Source organism: Echinops telfairi, unplaced genomic scaffold, assembly GCF_000313985.2.
Source record: "Echinops telfairi isolate 266 unplaced genomic scaffold, ASM31398v2 ScPeMD7_7412;HRSCAF=8450, whole genome shotgun sequence".
Taxonomy (NCBI): Eukaryota; Metazoa; Chordata; class Mammalia; order Afrosoricida; family Tenrecidae; genus Echinops; species Echinops telfairi.
The window spans coordinates 18,510,002-18,529,461 of NW_022111312.1; the positions used below are offsets into that span (position 1 = coordinate 18,510,002).

The 19,460-nt window shown below is 55.4% G+C and overlaps 1 protein-coding gene across 1 annotated transcript in view; it reads right to left on the reverse strand.

Moving 5' to 3' along the window:
* Positions 1-19,460, reverse strand: part of GALNT9 (polypeptide N-acetylgalactosaminyltransferase 9) — a 77,320-nt gene that overhangs the window by 15,651 nt on the left and 42,209 nt on the right. The window contains exon 6 of the mRNA XM_004709626.2: positions 13,467-13,584. Coding sequence (XP_004709683.1) covers positions 13,467-13,584 — 118 coding nt within the window. The remainder of the gene's footprint in view (positions 1-13,466; positions 13,585-19,460) is intronic.

Sequence of the window (19,460 nt, forward strand, 5' to 3'; positions counted from 1 at the left end):
TTTGAGCTCAGCATCTGTCCATCTCCTAGAGGCCTGTCCTCTTTGCCCGGCCACCCCTCCTCCTCCAGGGGTAGTGCCACCTGAGGACACATCTGCAGGACAGCCCTGAAGGCTTCCCACCCCGGGTGTCTCGGGAGCATGAGGGCACTGCTCGGGGGTGCTGGCACCCTCATCCTCAGCCTAGCGGGCTAGTGCGGGTGGGAGGAGGCGCTGCTGGCAGGCCGCCCGCTGGAGACACTGCAGCAGGAACTGGGCTCCCCCCGTGACGTGACTTCCGGTCTCCAGCTCTGCTGCGTGCAATCTGCAAGAGACACAGCGAAGGCTGCTGGACAAGGGCACCTCCTGGGGGCAATTCTCAGTCAGCCTGTTTGTACAGACGTCCTAAGCCAGGGCCACGTGCCAGCTCCCGTGGAGGCCGGGACATCACGAGGGCTTGGTGGCGGGCTGCTGCCAAGGCAGTGTTCTAGGGGGAGGCCGCTGCTCCATCCTAAGCCTGAGCCTGGGTCCAAGGGGAGTCCCTCTGCCGGGTCCCTAGTGAACCCCCAGCACCTCCCCTGGAGGAGCAAGTTAGAGGCTCACTCCTGATACCATGCACAGCTGCCAGCAGGCACCTTGTCTCCTGGCTGGCCTCTCCCAGCACCTGCCCTCTTGGGGAAAGGATAGGGAGGGGCTGGAGATGTCCAGGGGTGTATGGCCAGGCCTGCAGCGGGTGCATACAGCACACCCATTCCCTGCAGCACCCAGGCCTTCACAAGGACACCGAAGGGTGACACGGGTCCAGGGTACACTCACAAACTCATCTATCCATCCATCCATTCTTCCTTCCTTCCACCCATCTTTCCATCCATCGATCCATCGCCATCATTAGTCTATGCAGCAGTGCGGCTCTGGCTGGGCATGAGTGAAGCCTAAGGAAACAGGGCAGCAGGGTGGGCAGCACTCCTCGCTCGGCTCCTCAGAGTCAAGGCAGCGGGCACCAAGGTCCAGGCTGAGTGCAGCAGGTGCCTCAGCATTCCCGCCTGCCCAAAGAGCCTCCTACCTGGCCTGAGCCTCAGAAGCCCCCAGCCAGCCAGCTTCTACCTTCCCCAACTTTAACAAAAGGCTAGGCTTCCTAGTCACTGCGCGCGTGCGTGCGTGTGTGTGTGTGCCACTGGGGAGCTCCACCACTGGAACCTGCTTTTAAAGAAGGATTCATGACCTGCCCATGCCCACCCAGCCCCGACCGGACCAGCTTCAGTAAATGACAGCCCCTCTCCGGCAACCCCAGGTTGCAGGCTCCCTCCCGTCACACGCCACACTGGCTCTGTCACTCTCCAGAGGTAGAGCCTGGCTGGATTGAGCTCTGCAATGACAAATCCCATTTCCCAGGGTTCCGCTGGGCTCCATTCATAACTTTGTGGCAAGAAAACATCTCTCCCCAGGCTCTCTGGGCCTGTAACACACACAGACGCTGTACAAACAGCCTCGAAGCAAGCCTTCATTCCATCTCAAATGAAAAGAAAATGCGGGGGGTGGGGGGGTGGGGGGCTGTTCTTTTCGTTTCTTCCAAACAAGCGGTTTCCAGTGCGTAGGCCAGCAGGTGGCAGCGTCACCTGGCTGAGTGAGGTGAGCATCCTCACGCCCCACTGGGGCCTGCTGGACAGAGCTCCGCAGTTCAATAAGAAGATGCTGCCAGGTGGGGGGCACGCCACCGAGTGCTCCAGGCCCTGGCCCCCAGCCCACCCCACCACCAACAGCTTTTCAAGGCGAACACATGGCTCTCAAGTCGGTTCCAGCTCCCAGTGGCCCTGCAGGGAACAGCAGCCCTGCCCGTGGGGTGGGAACCCATGGCTGCAGTCTCCACGGGAACGGACTACTTCGTCTTCCTCCTGAGGAGGGGCTGGCGGGCCCAAACACCAACCCTTCAGTTAGCACCTGGTGCTTGACTGCCGAGCTAACAAGGCCCCTTACAATTAAAATGTCCGAGCCAGAACCAAACACCCTGAGGGAATGAGCGCCGAACAAGGGACTCGGGCCACCGACTGGGGACACCAGGTCCATTGGCACAATAGCCCTCACACCAGTGCTCCACATGCCACACCGGGAGTGCTAAGTGGGGTCTAGGGGGCAACTACTGCTATCTCCACATCTGCAGCCAAAAGGGTGAAGAAACCCAAAGGCGCGAGGAAACCGTTAGCCCAAAGGACGAAGGGCTGGTGGGCCGCACCAGCCCTGCCTCGTGACCCTGAGTCCAGAGCTAGATGGTGCCCGGCTGCCACGGCTGAAGACCATGACGGGGGTCACATTAGAAGGTCCTGAACAGAGGGGGAGAGAAACGTGGAACAAAACTCAAAATCATGAAACAAACCAACAAAAAACGACCAAGCTTTCCGAGAGACTGGTGGAACCCCCGAGCCTGCGGCCCCCAGTCACCATCGGGCCTGGACTGGAGCTCACCCCTGTGTCTCAGCTTTCAGCTAAATGAGAAGCAGGCCTGGGGGGGGGGGCGGGGGAACGGGCGCAGGGAGGTGCACGTGCTTCAGGGTCTCCTCCTCAACTGTAGGAAAGCAAAAGGGCCCAAGGGCCGAGAAGGCTGGGGGCAGGAAGGGACAGGGAAGCGGGAAATGAAAGGAGGCCTGCAGGGAGGACCTGGGGAGAGCCTGGCCCATCGCTGGGCCTGCAGTCCATTTGCTCCGTGAACTTTCACAGTCACAACAGAAGGTGTTTGCCTTTCCCATGACGAAGCCCAACTGCCAATGATTCTGCTCCGCGGGGCCGCCGTGGGCCGAGCAGAGCTTCCCCACGGGCTTCCCACGGCTGCCAGCTCCACTGAAGCCGACTGGGAATGGCGGCGAGTTCGAAGTGCTGCCCGCTTTCGGGCCGGCGCTTAACCACTGCGCCACCACCGTGCCTCGCCTCCCAGCATGAAGCTCACTCTGACGCTTTGCCCCTAGCTCTTTCCCGCGGTCCTGCCCTCCCGTGAGGCTTTGCCAGGAGGCCCTTTGAACAAAGCACGCCAGCCTGCGAGATCCAAAGATTGACTAACAAGCTCCAAATCCGAAGGGAGGAGTGGTAGCAGAACTTAAATGATGAACACCTGGTGTGCAGAAGGCTGTCTTCCTAGAGTCCAAGAAGACAAAGAGAAGAAAGCACTGCCACCGAATCGTGTGGCTGTGAAGTCCTGACTCGCAGTGACCCCACGTCAAACGGCAGGAGACGGCCGTCCTCACAGGCATGCTGTGTCCGAGCCCGAGGATCTTCCTTTTTCTCGCTGACCCTTCACGTGACCACGCACGCACGATGTCTTTCCCCGGGGCCTGGTCCCTCCTGATAACACACACAGGAAACCAGCAGTTTGGACAGCCTCGAGGGATGCAAATCTGTTCCTTGTCAATGTCCCTGGAAGCAGAAGGCCAGCGAGGCCGAGGCTGACCCTCAGGGCGGGAGTCTGGCACAACAGCCACGACGGGGTCACACACTGTGACCCTGAGGATGGTGCAGGACCAGCAAGGGTTTGTCCTATTGCACCTGGGTCTCTCTGAGCAACCGGTCCCCGTCTGTCTGTCTGTCTGTCTATCTCCATCTCCCTACTTCTGGGGCTCTGCTCCCGGCATGAAGATCTTTTCCTTCCAGCAGCCCTGGAAGTTGAGTTCAACCCGCTCCTCAGTGGCAGTCAGGGACACTGGGGCTCAGAGAAAGGCAGGGCTTCTGAAAGGCACCCCCAGAGGGCAGAGGCAGCTCCAAACCCATATCTCAAGGGCTCTTCCAAGGACCTGTGTGCAGCAGGGGTGGGGGCTCGTCCGCAGAGACATCCAAGCCTCCCCCAGGATCCTCTTCCAACCTGGCAGCTGAGCTCACCTGTTCAGGCCGAGCTGGTGTGGCTGGGCAGGTGAGAGGTTTACGCTGGGTGGTAGCCCTGCCTGGGAACTCTCAAGCCTCCACATGTGGCCCCAGAGGGCCAGGCATCCACTCACCTGTGACTAGATCATGAATTCCCTGAAGCCAAAGCTGAATACATAGCTCTTTATTAACTTCTCCCATGAGTTGCATACAGTAGCTAAAAAGGAGTTGGTTTAACCTTCCTCATCTTGGTATTTTCTACCGTTCACCACAGCTGGTTAACAAGGTGGCGTCGTGTTTACATCTTGGGCTGCTGTTGGCAAGGTCAGCAGTTCAAAACTACCAGCTGCTCCTAGGGAGAAAAATGAAGCTTTCTACTCCTGTAAAGTGTTATAGTCTCGGAAACCCGCAGGGGCAGTTCCGCCCTATCATAGAGGGTCACTGCAAGTGGGCATCAGCTCGATGGCAGTCACTGGCTTTCTCGGGATTGCTTGATCCAGAAGCCCAGTCCTTTGGAGCGCACCCACCACGCCAGCAGGCTTGTCTCCAGAAAGCAGCAGCAGAGCTCCACAGGCCCTCCCCCCGGAAGAGACTGCTCCAGCCAAGGACCCGGGTGCCGCTCATGGAGAGAGGGGGTCTAGGCTCAGCCTGGGGACTCTGCCCTCGCAGACCTTCCCATGGCCAATCCTCCAGGATCCCCTGCCCCCGGAATGGGCACCAGTCCCTGGCACAGTCAGGCTTCTTTGACAACACAGTTAAAAAAGATCTATATGAGGAAACTACAGAACACTACTATAAGACACCAAGAGTGACCTCAACGAAGGGAAGAACACTCCATGCTAGTGGATTGGGAGACTCAATGTAGTAAAGAGGTCAGTTCTGCCGAAGGCACTATATAAGTTTCATGTAATCCCGGTACAATTACCCTCATCTTTCTTCCAAGAAATGGAAAAACTGATTACCAACTTCATATGGAGAGGGAAGAAGCCCAGAATTATCAGAGAACTCCTCAAGAAGAAGGACACAGTGGGAGGGCTTGCTTTACCTGACTTTAGCACATATTATACAGCCACAGTTGTCAAAACCACATGGTATTGGTACAATGATAGATACTCAGACCAATGGAAAAGAACTGAAAACCCAGAAATAAAATCATCAGCATACAGGCAACTGATCTTTGATAAGGGCCCAAAAAATATCCAATAGGAAGCAGATGCCCTCTTTAACATGTGGTGCTGGAAAAAATGGATATTTACCTGCAGAAAAATGATCCCTTCAGGACCAGTGCTGAGAGTGGTGATACCGAGAGGGTGGGGTGGAAAGGGGGAACTGATCACAAGTATCTATCTATAACCTCCTCCCTGAGGGATAGACAACAGAAAAGTGGGTGAAGGGAGACGTCAGACAGTGTAAGACATGGCAAAATAATAATAATTTATAAATTATCAAGGGCTCATGAGGGAGTGGGGAGCGGGGAGGGAGGGGTGAAAATGAGGAGCTGATGCCAAGGGCTCAAGTAGAAAGCAAATGTTTTGAGAATGATGATGGCAACACATGTACAAATGTGCTTGACACAATGGATGTATGGATTGTGATAAGTTGTACGAGCCCCCAATAAAATGATTAAAATAATAATTTTAAAAGTACAGTAAAAAAGAAAAGAAAACACAGTTCAAAGGCATCTGTTCTTGTTCTGACTCGGTGTCCGGCTTCCACACGCATGCGAGGTGATGGAAGGACCGTGGCCGGGGTAGGGCGCACTCAGTCCTCCCGCTTTAACATCGACCAAGAGGACAGGCACGTGGGAAGTGCAGCCAGAAAGCCAGGAGACACGTATCAGAAGGACCGCTTCCTGGGAAAGGACACCATGCTTGGTCAAGTAGAGGGCAGCGACAGAGAGGAGGCCCCTCCTTGGGACAGATGCATGGACACTGGGCTACAGCAATGGGCTCTAACAGAACAACGACTGAGAGGATGGCACAGGACTGGGCAGGGTTTCCGCCTGCTGTACATGGGTCACTATGAGGCGGAGCTGACCTGATGGCACCTGGCAACAAGAGTGGGCAGTAGGGCAGCCACGGTGTGAAAGGTCACTTGTCTGTCCCTGGAGGTCTCAGATGAATGCATCCTGGAGAGCACTGGAGGAGGGGCACTGAGGACACTGGGGTGCTAAGGGGCATGTGGGGGTGCAGACCATGTCTTCCTTTGGGAGGGAGGTTTCCTGCGACCCTCTTTAGGGGAAACATGTCTGAGGGCTTTCAAAGAGAGACACAAACACCTCCAATCTCTGTGGCTTCCAGACGGCTTCCTGAGTGGGACTCTCTCTGCCGGGCTCTGACCCGACCTTTATTAAACCTAATAGACGAGACAGACTCATTTTCACTTAATTGGCTCCAGGACTCTCCTCATTAGGGGATGAGCGGTCGGCACTTCTACAATCACAGAAACGTAAACTGGCCCTGAGACCACAGGCTGATCCTCTAATTGGGAGGCATGGATCCGAGAAGCTACACAGGCCACCCGTGGGAATGCAGGTCAAGAACGGGAGGTGGGTGCTGGGGGGGTGAGCATGGGGGTGGGTGGAGGAGGATGGGGGTGGGTTGGGGGGCAGGGAGGTGAAGGATGCAAGGGGCAACACTGCCCTGGCTGTTTGGTTCCCAGTGAGGCTCGGCGGGCCAGCAGCCCCCCCTTCTCCCTTCACTGTCTTTTCCTGCAAGTTTCAAACCGCAATTCCATTGATTTTGCCCCCACCCCACCCCATTTATTTTTACAGAAAAAGAAATGCCAGGCCTTCGACCACATGGTTAATAAAATCAAAGGACGCGCCCCTGTTCCAGAGTTTCAGAAGGTCTACGTTGACCCCTCACAGCTGCGCGTCAGGCCCCTGAGACCCACACTGCAACTGCTGCAGGTCACCCCCACTTGTAGCTGCAGCGGGCACAGCTGGAAGCCTTTGGTCAGTCCCCTTGGACTTGCAGCAGCCCGAGCCACCCCAGGAGTCACCACTGGGTCCTGCGCTGTCCTCACGGGCAGTGCTCTTTGAACCCAATTTCAGCCCATCTCACTGAGGGTGTCGACCTGACCAGCACGGTGTCCTCCTCCCGGGACTGATCCTTCCTGATTGCACGTCCGGCGTACGGGAGATGAGGCCTGCCCGTCCTGGCCGCTGAGGAGCACTCTGGTTGAACTGCTTCCATGACAGCTGTCAACTCTCAGTCCTTGGGACTTTCGGTGTCCTGTGCCGGCACCTCATTCAAGCTCATCGGTTCTTCTCCGGTCTTCCTGACTCGGAGTCCAGTGCTCGCATGCACAAGAGGGGGCCAAAAGCACCAGGGCCTGGGTCAGGCACACCTGAGTCCTCCAGGTGACACCCTTGCAGTCCGACCCCTCACAGAGGCCGTGCACGGCGGCAGTGTGCCATTTGAGCTGTGACTGCTGCGTCCACAGCGCTGGCTGTGGCAGATGGCAGGTCGGTGGCTCAGACCTGATCGCTGGCACCTCAAAAGAAAGGCCTGGTGATCTGTGTCAGTAAAGATGAAGCTCGGACTCTTACTGCCATGCAGTCGATGCCGACTCACACGGGCTTCCGAGAACAGAGCTCTTTCCGAGTAGAAAGCTCTGTCAACGCCTAACATGCTGGGCCACCAGAGCCCCCAGTCCAGGCTCAGTGGGGGAAACCGCTCGAGTATGTGACTCCTGGGGTGGTCGTGAGTCAGTGCTGACACAATGGCACAAGCTCCCCTCCTCTTCATCACTCTCCCCTGTGGGCTCCAGTGTGTACCGGGCCCCCCTGGACAGCCATCCCCCGATTCCCAGCCAAGGTTCCCTGGGCAGCCACCAGCTCCCTCCTTCTCTTCCTGGTCCCTAGCTCCCCCTGCTTGGGCATCTTGCTATTTGATTGGACAAATAAGGATCTGCAGCCTCAGAAGCACTCTGTGGGGTTACTGAGGGTCAGAATCGGCCTGGTGGCAGTGGCTTTGCAGTCACAGAAGGCAGGCTGAACTCTGGGTTTCGATTCGATTCTCTGGGACCCACCTGGCTCACAGGGACTCCAGTGGCAGCCCTGGTGGCAGGAGGCTTCCCGCAAAGATGCATGTCCCCAACAGGAGGCCCGCACCTGCCTGTCACTCCCCTACTGTGGTGGCTGGTGCGTTGCTGTGCTGCTGGAGGCGGTGTTGCTGGTATTTCAAATGCCCGGGGAAGTAACTGCTGAAAGCCCAGGGAAGTAACTGCTGAAAACCTTACGCACAGCGTGGACCCTGTCAGATACTGAAGGCCTACTGAATGGACACAGAACGTGGTCGGAGAGCGTGCCAGAGATGGCCCACAGCTCGGAGGACCCTGGACACGTGACTGAGGAAGGTAAAGTCGGCCCTGGCGCCGCGAGTCGGGTAGAGCCCGTGGGAGGGGAGCTTCTTCTGCTGATGGGGCACAACTGAAGGAAAGGAGAAACGGTGCAGGAATCTGAGGTCAGCATAATGAGGTGAGTGCATAACGATAATGAGCCATTCCCAATCAGGAAAGCACGTGGTTTACGCTGCTGGGGATGACCGTCAACAGAATGGACATTTCAAGCTCTCTATTGAAGTACAGTGCTGTCTGTGACAGCAGTATATCTGTCCACATGCAAGAAAATCCAAGCGATACAACTGTCATTCAGATTTGAGCACCAACCACAAAAGCTAGTGATGAAGACACTGAAGAATTCTACTAATCCCCTCAGCCTGAGATTGATCAGACATGCAATCAACATGCACTGATAATTATTGGCGATGGAGTGTGAAAGTTAGACACAAAGGGAAGGGAGAGTAGATTAAAAATATGGACTTGGCGACAGAAGCAAAGCCGGAGAGTCCCTGATAGAATTTTGCAAGACCGAAGAGTTGTTTGTAGCAAACACCTTTTCCCCAACAACACCAACAGTGAGTGTGCACGTGGACTTACCAAGGGGGGATTCACGGAACTCAAACTGACTTCATCTGCGGGAAGACACAACGGAGAAGCTCAAGATCGGCAGCTAAAACCAGGCCAGAGCACAGACCTCAACTGCAACAGACACCAACCGCTCTTTTGGACGTTCACGGTAAAGTTGAAGAAAATTGAAACCAGTCCACCAGAGCCAAAATATGACCCGGAGGCTCTCCCACCTGAACCTCAAGAACAGCTCTGACACATTGAACGCTCCCGGCAGAAGACCCGGTGGCCTGTATCAGAACATCATACACGAAGAAAGCAAAAGGTCATTAAAAAGACAGGAAGTGGGAGGGAGCTTTTGGGGGGGAAAGACAGAAAAGAAAGGATCAGAGTGGATGTGAGAAGAGACTCTGAAACCTGATCTTAATCTAAGAGTAGCTAAGGCTTATGGAAGAAACGATGGCGTCAAAGTGTTGGCGTCATTTCTTTGTGCCCATTTCATCCATCTTTGTGCCCATTTCAAAAGTGTTAAAAGGCAGCTCAAGAAGATCAAGTAAAATATTGTAATGAAATGTGCAAAGACCTAGAGTTAGAAAACCAGAAAGATGAACACACTCGGCACATCTGAAACGGAAAGAACTCGAGAGAAAACTCAAGCCTCAAGGTGCAGTGTTGAAAGATTCTGTGGACAAAACAATGAACGATGCAGGAAGTATCAAAAGAAGATGGAAAGAATGCAGAGTCATTGCACCAAACAGAACTAGTTGGCATTCACTATTTCAGGAGACGGCATATGATCAGGAACTAACGGTGCTGAAGAAAGGAGTCAAACCATACTGAAGCATTAGCCCAAAAGAAGACGTCAGGAATTGGTGGCACACCGATGGAAATGTTTCAACATGCTGATGAAGCACCGGAAGCACTCACTCTTCCATGCCAGGAAATTTGGAAGACAGCTACTTGGCCAACTGACTGGAAGAGATCCATCTTTGTGCCCATTTCAAAGAAAGAATGCCCATTTCAAACTCAACAGAATGTTCAAATTATAAAGCAATATCATTGCTACCACATGCAAGCAAAATTTTGCTGAAGATCATCCAACGGCACCTGCAAGCAGCACATTGACAGGAAGCTGTCAAAGGTCCAGGCCAGATTTAGAAGAGGACATGGAGTAAGAGATATCTTTGCTGATGTAGATGGATCTTGGCGGAAAGCAGAGAAAGGCAGAAAATGTTTACGTGTGTTTTATTGGCTGTGCCAAGGCATTCGATCGTGGATCAAGAGGCAGTTGTGGTTTAAAATCAGGAAAGGTGTGTGTCAGGACTGTATCCTCCCCCCACACTTATCCCATCTGTAGACTGAGCAAATCATCAGAGAATCCAGCTTACGTGAAGAAGACAGTGGCGTTAGGATGAGAAGAAGGCTTATTAACCCACGGTATGCAGATGGCACACTTTCTGAGTGTTGAAAGTAGGAGGATTTGAAGCATTGAAGATGAAGATCAAGGAGCGCAGCCTCCCGCATGGATGACAACTCCACGTGAAGAAGATCAAAGCCTCACAGCTGGACCAAGAGGCAACACGGGATAAACGGGGAAAGGAGGGACGCTGCCGAGGACTTCCTCTGGATGGGATCCACAAGCAATGCTCACGGAAGCAGCAGTCCAGGGATCAAACAGCGCGTGCCACTGGGTCAGTCTGCTGCACGGGAGCTCTTCGGAGTGTTGGAAAGCAAGGTCATGACTTTGAGGGCCAGGGCCTGACCCAAGCCTGGGTTTTTGCAGTCCCCTCCTATGCATGTGGAAGCTGCTCACTGAGTAAGGAAGACCGAAAAAGAATGGACGCGTTTGAGTGATGGTGCCGGCAAAGAACACTGAACGTACCGTGGACAGTCAAAGGAACAAACAAACCTGTCTTGGAAGAAGTACAGACAGCATGCTCCTTCGAGGCAAGACTTGTGAGACTTCCTTTTGGGGCAGATCAGTCCCCGGGCAGGGTTTGGCTCTGTTGTCAATACACAGGGTCACCATGAGTCGGAACTGGCCCAACGGCACTTCACAGCCACCACCACTACCAGGAGGCAGCAGCGCGCTCTACAACTGGGACAACAGCTTCCACAACACCTGAAAAGCTGAACCCGGGGTGGGTGATATGCATCCCTTTCGTCACCAAAATGTTCCCTTTGGAGATGATGCGAAATGTTTGTGTTTTTAGTGATCAAAAAGTTTAGAGGACCTCAGCATATTAAAACATCTGCCCAGCTAGCCTCCTGGTCCCATTTAAAGACTGATACTCTACATTTACGATTTTAAAATGGACAGTGTTAGAGAATTTCATACATTTGCAAAAAATGCTTCACAGTTTGCGCTTCGTTATGCATTAACGTTATTAGTTGTGCTAGACTTTTTAAAGCACTTGTGGGGATTTCAGCCACGATCATCAGGCATTCAAAGTGCTTAAAAAGAAAAGAAAATATGGTACATGTGTAAGTAACATTTAAACAGGTTCAGGGGAATTTAATTAACTAAAGGTGCAAATGCAACCAGTTGTTTAATGGCGTTTAAACTGCTCCACCTGAGTTAATCACACATTCATCAAAGAGAAAGGGAAGACGACGTCTTCTTTTATTCAATTTATAACCGTAATAAGGAGATGTCAGAGGCTCTAGAGGAAATAGATTTTGAGATGTGCAACTTTAATAAACTGTATATAAATTTTTAAAAAGCCTTGCTTTAAATCATCTTTTCTGTGAACAGATGCTCCACAGGTTAAAAAAGAAAAGAAAATGAACTAAAACCCTCCCAAGCCTCCCAAACCCTCTGGATTTCTCTCCAATTACATTTCACTAACTCATCCATCAACAGATGTTTACTGAACTCCGTGACCAACCACACACACACACACACACACACACACACACACACACACACTCAGTGGTGTTGCAAAGACCGGTGATAAAGCTGGATGACAAGGAGGTAGCCTAGACTGATCTTGGTTTATCAACGGCAACAAACGTGACACAAGAGGAGCAGGGGACCGTGGCCCAGTGCCTGGGGTGCAGCTGTCTTTTCTATAAACTTTCAAGTGCTTGAGGAAAGTCTTCAAAACAAACAAAAAAGCCCTAAAATGCAACCAGCAACTAGTGGGGCTGGAGCCCAGGTGGCCAGCACCAGCCCTGGGTATCAGGGCAGAAATGCGCTCCCCACCAACACCAGACTCCACTGCTGCAGCCGTCAAGCCGATTCCGACTCCCAGAGGCTCAGAGGTGGCAGGAGCTCTGGAGGGGACCCCTGGGGGAGGGGACCGTGTTGCACACCCACTAGGCCCTGGCTGCATACCAGAGTCCATTGCCTTCTGGACCCTGGAGGGCAAAGCCTCGGTGGGTGGGGCATGGGCATCGATGAGCAGGCTCAGGCTGATGGGGGGGGTGGAGGGCCTGAACTGTATACTAGACGTTCCTAGTATCCCCTGCCCGCTGCTCCTGGGGCGGGGTTGGGGTCGGCGAGCACACCGGCGGGGTCTGGAGGCACGTGGTTGCAGGCCCTGGGGCTAATCACAGACTCCTGAAACCGACTGCAACGTACCTCAGGCGGGCCACAGATCCAGGGAGCTGGCCGTGGACCGCAGGTCAGGTCATATATTCCAGAGGTGCTCACAGACCCCAGAGCTAATCATGCACTTCAGAGCTGGCCACAGACCCCAGGGCGGGCCCCAGATCCCCAGGACTGGCCACACCACATCTCTGGCCCGGCCAGAATGAGGGCAGCACTCGGCCTGCCTGTCTGGGGTGCTGTCATGTGGGCTGCGCCCCCATGAACCTTGCTCACGCTCTGACCCCAGTTCCTGTTTGGGCCTGTCCCCTACTCCTGTGGGTGTACTGGGTCCCAAGCCAGCGTCAGGCCTACTGTGAGTCTTGCCCACGGATGCCTCACAGCCTGGAGGGCAGCACACAGTCAGCCTCCTCAGCTGAGCTGGGTGGGCAGCTCTGGGCCTTGGCAAGTCCCAGCCTGTCCTATAGGCAGGGCTCAGGGTTTAGGGGTGAGGCCCAGGACCCCAGGGATGGCGAGGGTGAGCATGGTGCCTGCAAGTCAAAGCCACCCAAAGCTTCATCCCAAACATGACCTACGTGTGTCAGGCCCCGTCTGAGAGCAGGGCTGCAGGAGGATCTCAATTTAGGGAGCTTCTCACCCATTGAAGGCCCAAGGCCAGTCAGTCCTTCGGCACTGAGAGCCCGCTGTGTGCCTCTGTGTCCCCTTCTGTTACCTCACACCTCTGCATCACGCTGCCCAGCCCCCACCCCACCCCAGCCACAGCGGGCACCTCCACCTCTGCTTCACACCCTCCCCCAGGCTGCACAGCCAACATTATCCCCTCTGCATCATGCTGCCCCCCCCAGATGACACCTCCCCTCCTCCACATCACACTGCCTCGCATGTTGTGACTGACACCGTGGGCCAGTACTTCACCTCGATGTTTGCTTGACCATGGCTGCCTGGTACTGAACCTACGGTGCCCCAGACCTTCCTGTGGACCGTGGTCCGGCCCTGAAGCCAACAACAGGCAGACAGGAATTGTCCCCGTGTGGCTGCCCTGCTGTGGAAACGGCCCACAGGGCGCTCAGTTCTGGGACTTGCTGAGAGCTCCCAGACACCCAGAAGCCAGCTCAGATTCATCCTCCTCGGAGCTCCGCGCCACCCAGCCACGCACAGCCCTCACTGCCTGACGGCGACTCACCCGCATGCCCAGCTCAATGTTCTCTCCGCCGTACACCTCCATGCCGGGGTCCAGCAGGCCAATGTCCTCAAAATACTCCCGGTCCACCACGAAGGAGCAGCCGATCATGGCGGGAGTCCTGGGGGACAGAGACAGGGCTGGGGACTCAGGACAGACAGCCAGGGCAGGGTCCTCTGGGGGAGAGATAGCAGGCAGTGCTTCATGCCTGACTCTCTCACCCCCAGTGGGTTCCTATGCCGACTTGGGGGGACATCTGTCCATCCACTGGGACACAGAGGGCCACCTCGGGAGTCTCTTTGCCTCCCTCCGCGGAGCCTGGGTGCCACACACAGGGGCCAGAGTGCAAATGCGGCGCCTCATCATGTGCCAGGAGGACGCATCAACAGGCTGCTTGGCTCCTGTGACCCCCCAGACACTGGTCACCCTGCACTGCCTTGTCCTGAGCCTGTGTCTACAGCCGGGCCTGCAAGGGGCAGCTGCAGAGGCTATGCCCTGCCAGCTCCATGGAGTCTCACCCCCTCCGACTCCCTAAGGACCACATCCAGGAGCTTTGGGGTGCACAGCCTGAGCAGCTTTCCAGCTGGCTGTGGCTGGCCTGGGGTGCCTGTGGCCACTTCTCCAATGATGCCACAGGCACACCTCATACCCAGCAAGCCTGCGAGGGCTCACACTGCATGCCCGCATGGTGCCTGCGTCCATGTTGGTCATCACACACCTCTGCTTTCCCGTCCCACATAGCAGACAACCAGACCAAAGCCACCCACTATGGGGTCGGTTCCCACTCAGTGACCGACAGGACGGAGCAGACCTGCCCCGCAGGCCCGTCTTCCCTCAGGCAGCCAGTGGGCTCCGCGCTGGCCTGAACCACTGGGCCACCAGGACCCCCTTCATAGTGTCGACACAACTCCTAAGTGCTCTGGGGACACTCAATCCCTGTGACGTGACTGGGACAATGGTGTTATCGTGGTGGTCAGCCACTGCCCTGCAGCATCACCAGGTCCCCTGGACTCCTCAGGACACCAGTCAGCATGTCCCCACCCTGTACCAAGGCCTCTCAGAGGGCAGTGAGCAGGGGAGGGGGAGGGACAGAGTGGGAGTGGCAGTGTCATCGCCCATGGCCCTCACTCATTCACTTACTCATGTACTCTCTCATCCACACATCCATTCACTTATCCATCCACTCACCATCCATGCCCTCACTCACCCACACATCCATGCCCTCTCTCACCCACACATCCATGCACTTATTCATCCACTCACCCATCCATGCCCTCACTCAGCCACACATCCATTCACTTACTCATGTACTCTCTCATTCACACATTATTCACTTATCCATCCACTCACCCATCCATGCCCTCACTCATCCACACATCCATGCCCTCACTCATCCACACATCCATGCACTTACTCATCCATCCATGCACTCACTCTTATTCATTTATCCGCATGCTTCCTTACTCATCCATCCACATGTTCATTCACTCACTCATCCATCCTTACTCACCCACTCAGTCACTCATTCATTCATCCACTCACCCATCCATCCACATAGTCACCAACTCACTCACTCACTCACTCACTCACTCACTCACTCACTCACTCATAATCTCATTGATTCAGCTACTCACTCACCCACTCATCTACTCACTCCTCCATCCACATACTCACTCAGCACTCACTCACCTACAGAGTCATCACATTCATTCATTCATTCATTCACTCACTCATTTGTGGGTAAGAGAAAGAACAACAGGAAGCTTGTCTCTAGTGAGACACAGACGTGGCCTGTACTGTGACAAATCAGGAACATCTACACTTTGATAAGCGACTGACTCACTTGTACGTCAGGCTTAGCTTCTTCCAAGGCCTTCTGAGCTCAGCCCACCTTCTGAGCAGAGCAGCGCAGACAGGGTTTCTGAGGCTGGAACCCTTCCACTGTCACTAGCAGAGGCGCCACGTGGCTCCCAGCCAGCCAGGCAGCCCAGATACCAGCTGAACTCCCCCCAACACCCCACACCTCTCTTTCAAGAATCAAAATCTCTCCTAATAAAAACAACAGCTCCAAATTGGTCTCTATCATAATTTAAAAGCAGCATTTCTGCTCCACTGACTGGGAAGTCAGCATCAAATGCCCATCAATTGTCCAAGAATAACAGGCACATTAAACAGTGATCACCCTTTTATTTGTACCAAGATCCAATCTGTCCTGTCATTAGTCTGGCCACAGCCTCACCAGGAACGGAATGCCAACGCCGTCTTTGGCTCTAATGCAAGCATTTCGCTGGGGCAGCTCCTTCTCGCAGCTTCTTAGCAGAAAGGATCTCGGCGTAACTTGGAGGGACTGAGCACCGGCCACTGCCAAGGCTATCAGAGCTGGTGATGACTTTTACAGTCGCTCAGCATTCCAAACTAAATGCTCGCTCACGAGGCGATGGTGGCAGTCACCCGGCAGTCAATCTATTTGCTTGGGAAATTCCTGCTGGGATTACAGAGACACTGTGGCCCAGGGGTTCTCAGGTCCCAGGTGGAGGTGGGAGCTTATTCACATCAGAGCTGCCCCTAGCACAAGGGAACACTGTGGTCCATGACCCCAGACTGGCTTCTCCCAACACCCCCACCTGCTGACTCTCAGTCAGACCCTCTGCTGCTAATGTCAGTGTTTTGCAGTTTTGCCGCTCATGTTTTGTTTTTGTTTTTCAATTTACTGTGCTGGGTGACAGAGTTACAGTCTCAGAAACCCACAGGCAGTTCTCCTGTCCCACAGGGTCACTGTGAGTCGGGTCGACTTGAGAGCAGTGGTTTAGGTACATGTATGAACTTGTATGTTTCTCTGTGTTTCAGAGGCCCCGTGGGCTCCTGGTTGCCAGCCCCCAGGCCTCTCTCGCTCAGAGCAGCTGATGGGCTGTATCAGTGCCTAGCCTGCTGAGCTGCATCTTAGCGGGGCTGAGGCCGGGGTGGGGCAGGGACCAAAGGCAGGCCCCTCCTGGAAGTCAGCCAGAGAGGCCTAGAGCCTGCCTGCCCCGCCCCCAGCAGCAGCCCAACAAACTGGGTGACCAAAAAGATGGCGTCTACACAGAGGTATCTCAGAAGAAAGGCCTGGCGATCCCTTCAGTAAAGACACAGCCCAGAAAACTCCACAGAGACCCATCTCCCCATCACACAAGGAGACTGTCTCGAGTGCAGATGGACTCTAAGCACCAGACAACAGACCCCACTGTCCTGAGTGCATGGGGGACACACAGGCAGCCCCTCCCCGTCCTGAGTCTGGGACACACAGGCATCCCCCTCCCCCTGCGGTCTGCACCCCCGATTCTGAGTCTGGGACACACAGGCCACCCCCACCCCCTGTCCTGAGTCCCTGGGGGACACAGACCAGTGAGCTCCAGGTCTCTCAGATGATAGGCCTGGCTGCCTGCTTGCAGAAACTCACCCCAAAGCATAGTTCTTCCCGACATGCGGGCTGAGCTAGGGTTGGCACCGGGCCCTGGCATTCTCATTTGCTCTGAGGCCCCCATGCAACACAGCAACGATGCCCCTCATCCTAACACCCCCGGGCCCATGGTCCACCTGAGATGCCACTGTGCTGGGACAGGGGGCTTCAGATCCTCACTTAGAGAGCCCTAGGCAGAGGGGACTGGAAAGGGGGTGTCCAGTGTGTGGGACATGGTGTCGAGTCTGTTCTGTCCCATGTGCCCCCCTCCTGCACCCCAACGTCTCTCCATTTCTGTGAAACCCTTTAGACTGCCGCGGAACAGGTTCTTGGGGCTCCCCGATGGGCCGTCCGAGCTCTTTCTGCATCAGACTGGGGGAGGCCTCCTCCCCCTCAGCCAGTAGTGAGCCCTCCCCTCCCCACCGGCCCAGCGGGGCCCTTCATTTTCTCTCTCTCCTGCTTCCGGATATCACAAATGGCAAGATAGTGTCCTTCAATAAATCAAACGCCAACCTCTTCAGACTGGGCACCATCTCCTGGACACTGGGCCTGGACGCTGCATCGTCCCTTGGGGGATGTGCGGTGGAGCCCCGTCTGCCCTGCCGGCAGCCCCCTTCTCCCCCCAGAGCGTAAGGCCGAGCTGGAAAAGGAAACACCAAGCTCTAGCCGGGGCCGACCTCCACCCTGGCAATTCTCCACCTGGCTTTCAGCTTTCAGTCGCTGGGAACACGGGAACGTGGTGGAAGTTTCCTGCGGCCAGGCTGTGGACAGTCTGTGCAAGGGGCTGCCCGGGGCTGGGTTGCTGACAGGAGGGCCTTCCTGGAGGTGACCATGCACCACTAGTCAGCATGGCGCCATTCTTCTTGCAAACAACCTACTGCCTCCTTCCGCAGCACAGTCCAAGAGATCAGCCCTCCTGAGTCCTGAGTCTACCTGACAGCCTGCCTGCCCGGCCCCACTCCACCCCGCCGGGGCTGGGCATTCAGCCCTCTCTGCCTGCAGGAGGCCGCTCCGGAGCCGGCCTCTCCACGCCTCTCTCTCAGCCCACCTCCCGGTGCGTGAGTCTGCCAGCTCTGTAACATCCTCTTTCGACTGTGCATTCAGAACTAGGGAGTGACCACAGGACCGGCGGGGGCCCACTGGGCCCACCAGGAGGAGCCCTGGTGGTGAAGAGGTCATGCCCTGGGCTGCAATCTGAAAGTGGTTCGAAACCACCCACCACTCTGCAGGAGAAAGACGGGCTTTCTACCCCCATGAAGAGGTACAGTCTTGGAAGCCCACAGGGGCAGTTCTGTCCTGTCCTGTAGGGAACTCGATGGTAGTGAGTGGGTGGGTGGGTGAGGTCCACCAGGAGCCCTGGTGGTGTGAGGGGTTAGTCAATGGGTTGCTAACAGGAAGGCCTCCAGCTGTTCAGAGGACAAAAGTGAAGCTTTCTGCCCATAAAGACTAATAACCTCGAAACCCCCAGGGGCAGCTTTATTCTGGGTGGTCTGGGTGGCTGTGTTCTGGTGGCAGAGGTCTCGGGCTGTGTTCTGGTGGCAGTGCTGTGGGCATCAGTGTTCTGGTGGCAGAGGTCTGGGTGGCTGTGTTCTGGTGGCAGAGGTCTGGGTGACTGTGTTCTGGTGGCAGTGCTGTGGGCATCAGTGTTCTGATGGCAGAGGTCTGGGTGGCTGTGTTCTGGTGGCAGAGGTCTCGGGCTGTGTTCTGGTGGCAGTGCTGTGGGTGGCAGTATTCTGATGGCAGAGGTCTGGGTGGCAGAGAGTCTGTTTGGGCCCTCTCGCAGTCTCAGTTTCCCATTTTCTTTGAAAAACTGGGTTCTGAGGAACCATTCTCTAAATGAAGCCCCTGACATAGCGGGCTAGGTGCTGGTCTGTGAACAGAGCGGTATGAGCCCGTGGTGACCCACAGGACAGAGCAGAACTGCCCCCAAGGCTCCCAAGGAGGCTGGGGTCTTCATGAGAGCAGAGGCCTTATCTTGCTCCCAAGGAGTGGCTAGTGAGTTTGAACCACTGACCTTTGGTTGGCCCAGCCTAGAGCTTGCTTTAACCACAGCACTCCCAGAGCGCCTGGAAGCTCCCCAGTGATGCTGATCAGGCAGATGAGACCAAGGTCCAAGGGCCTGGCTTCCTCCTGCATCAGGGACTTTGAGGCTGACAGTGTGCCCAGTGCCCCAGCATGTTCCCAGCCACTGGCTCATGTGTGGCCGGTCACAGGGGTTGGTGTGCTGTGAACTAGGCATCCACCAGAGCATTCTGAGCGCAGAGACCAACCTTCTGACCACAGCACCCTGCTCCGAGGGTCTGACCACCAGTGAGCACTGGACAGAACCAGACTTGCTGGCGGCTCAGATGGCCATTGCACGCAGACCTGACCCCCGCCCGCCCACCTGAAATGTTGAAATGCAGAACCTCCACTAACACTCATTCATTCTAAGACCAAGGGGACTTCTGAGGGGGCCTCTACCCCGAGGGAGACCTCTTCCCCCAGGGAGACCTCTACCCCCTCTACCCCCAGGGAGACCTCTTCCCCCAGGGAGACCTCTACCCCCAGGGAGACCTCTA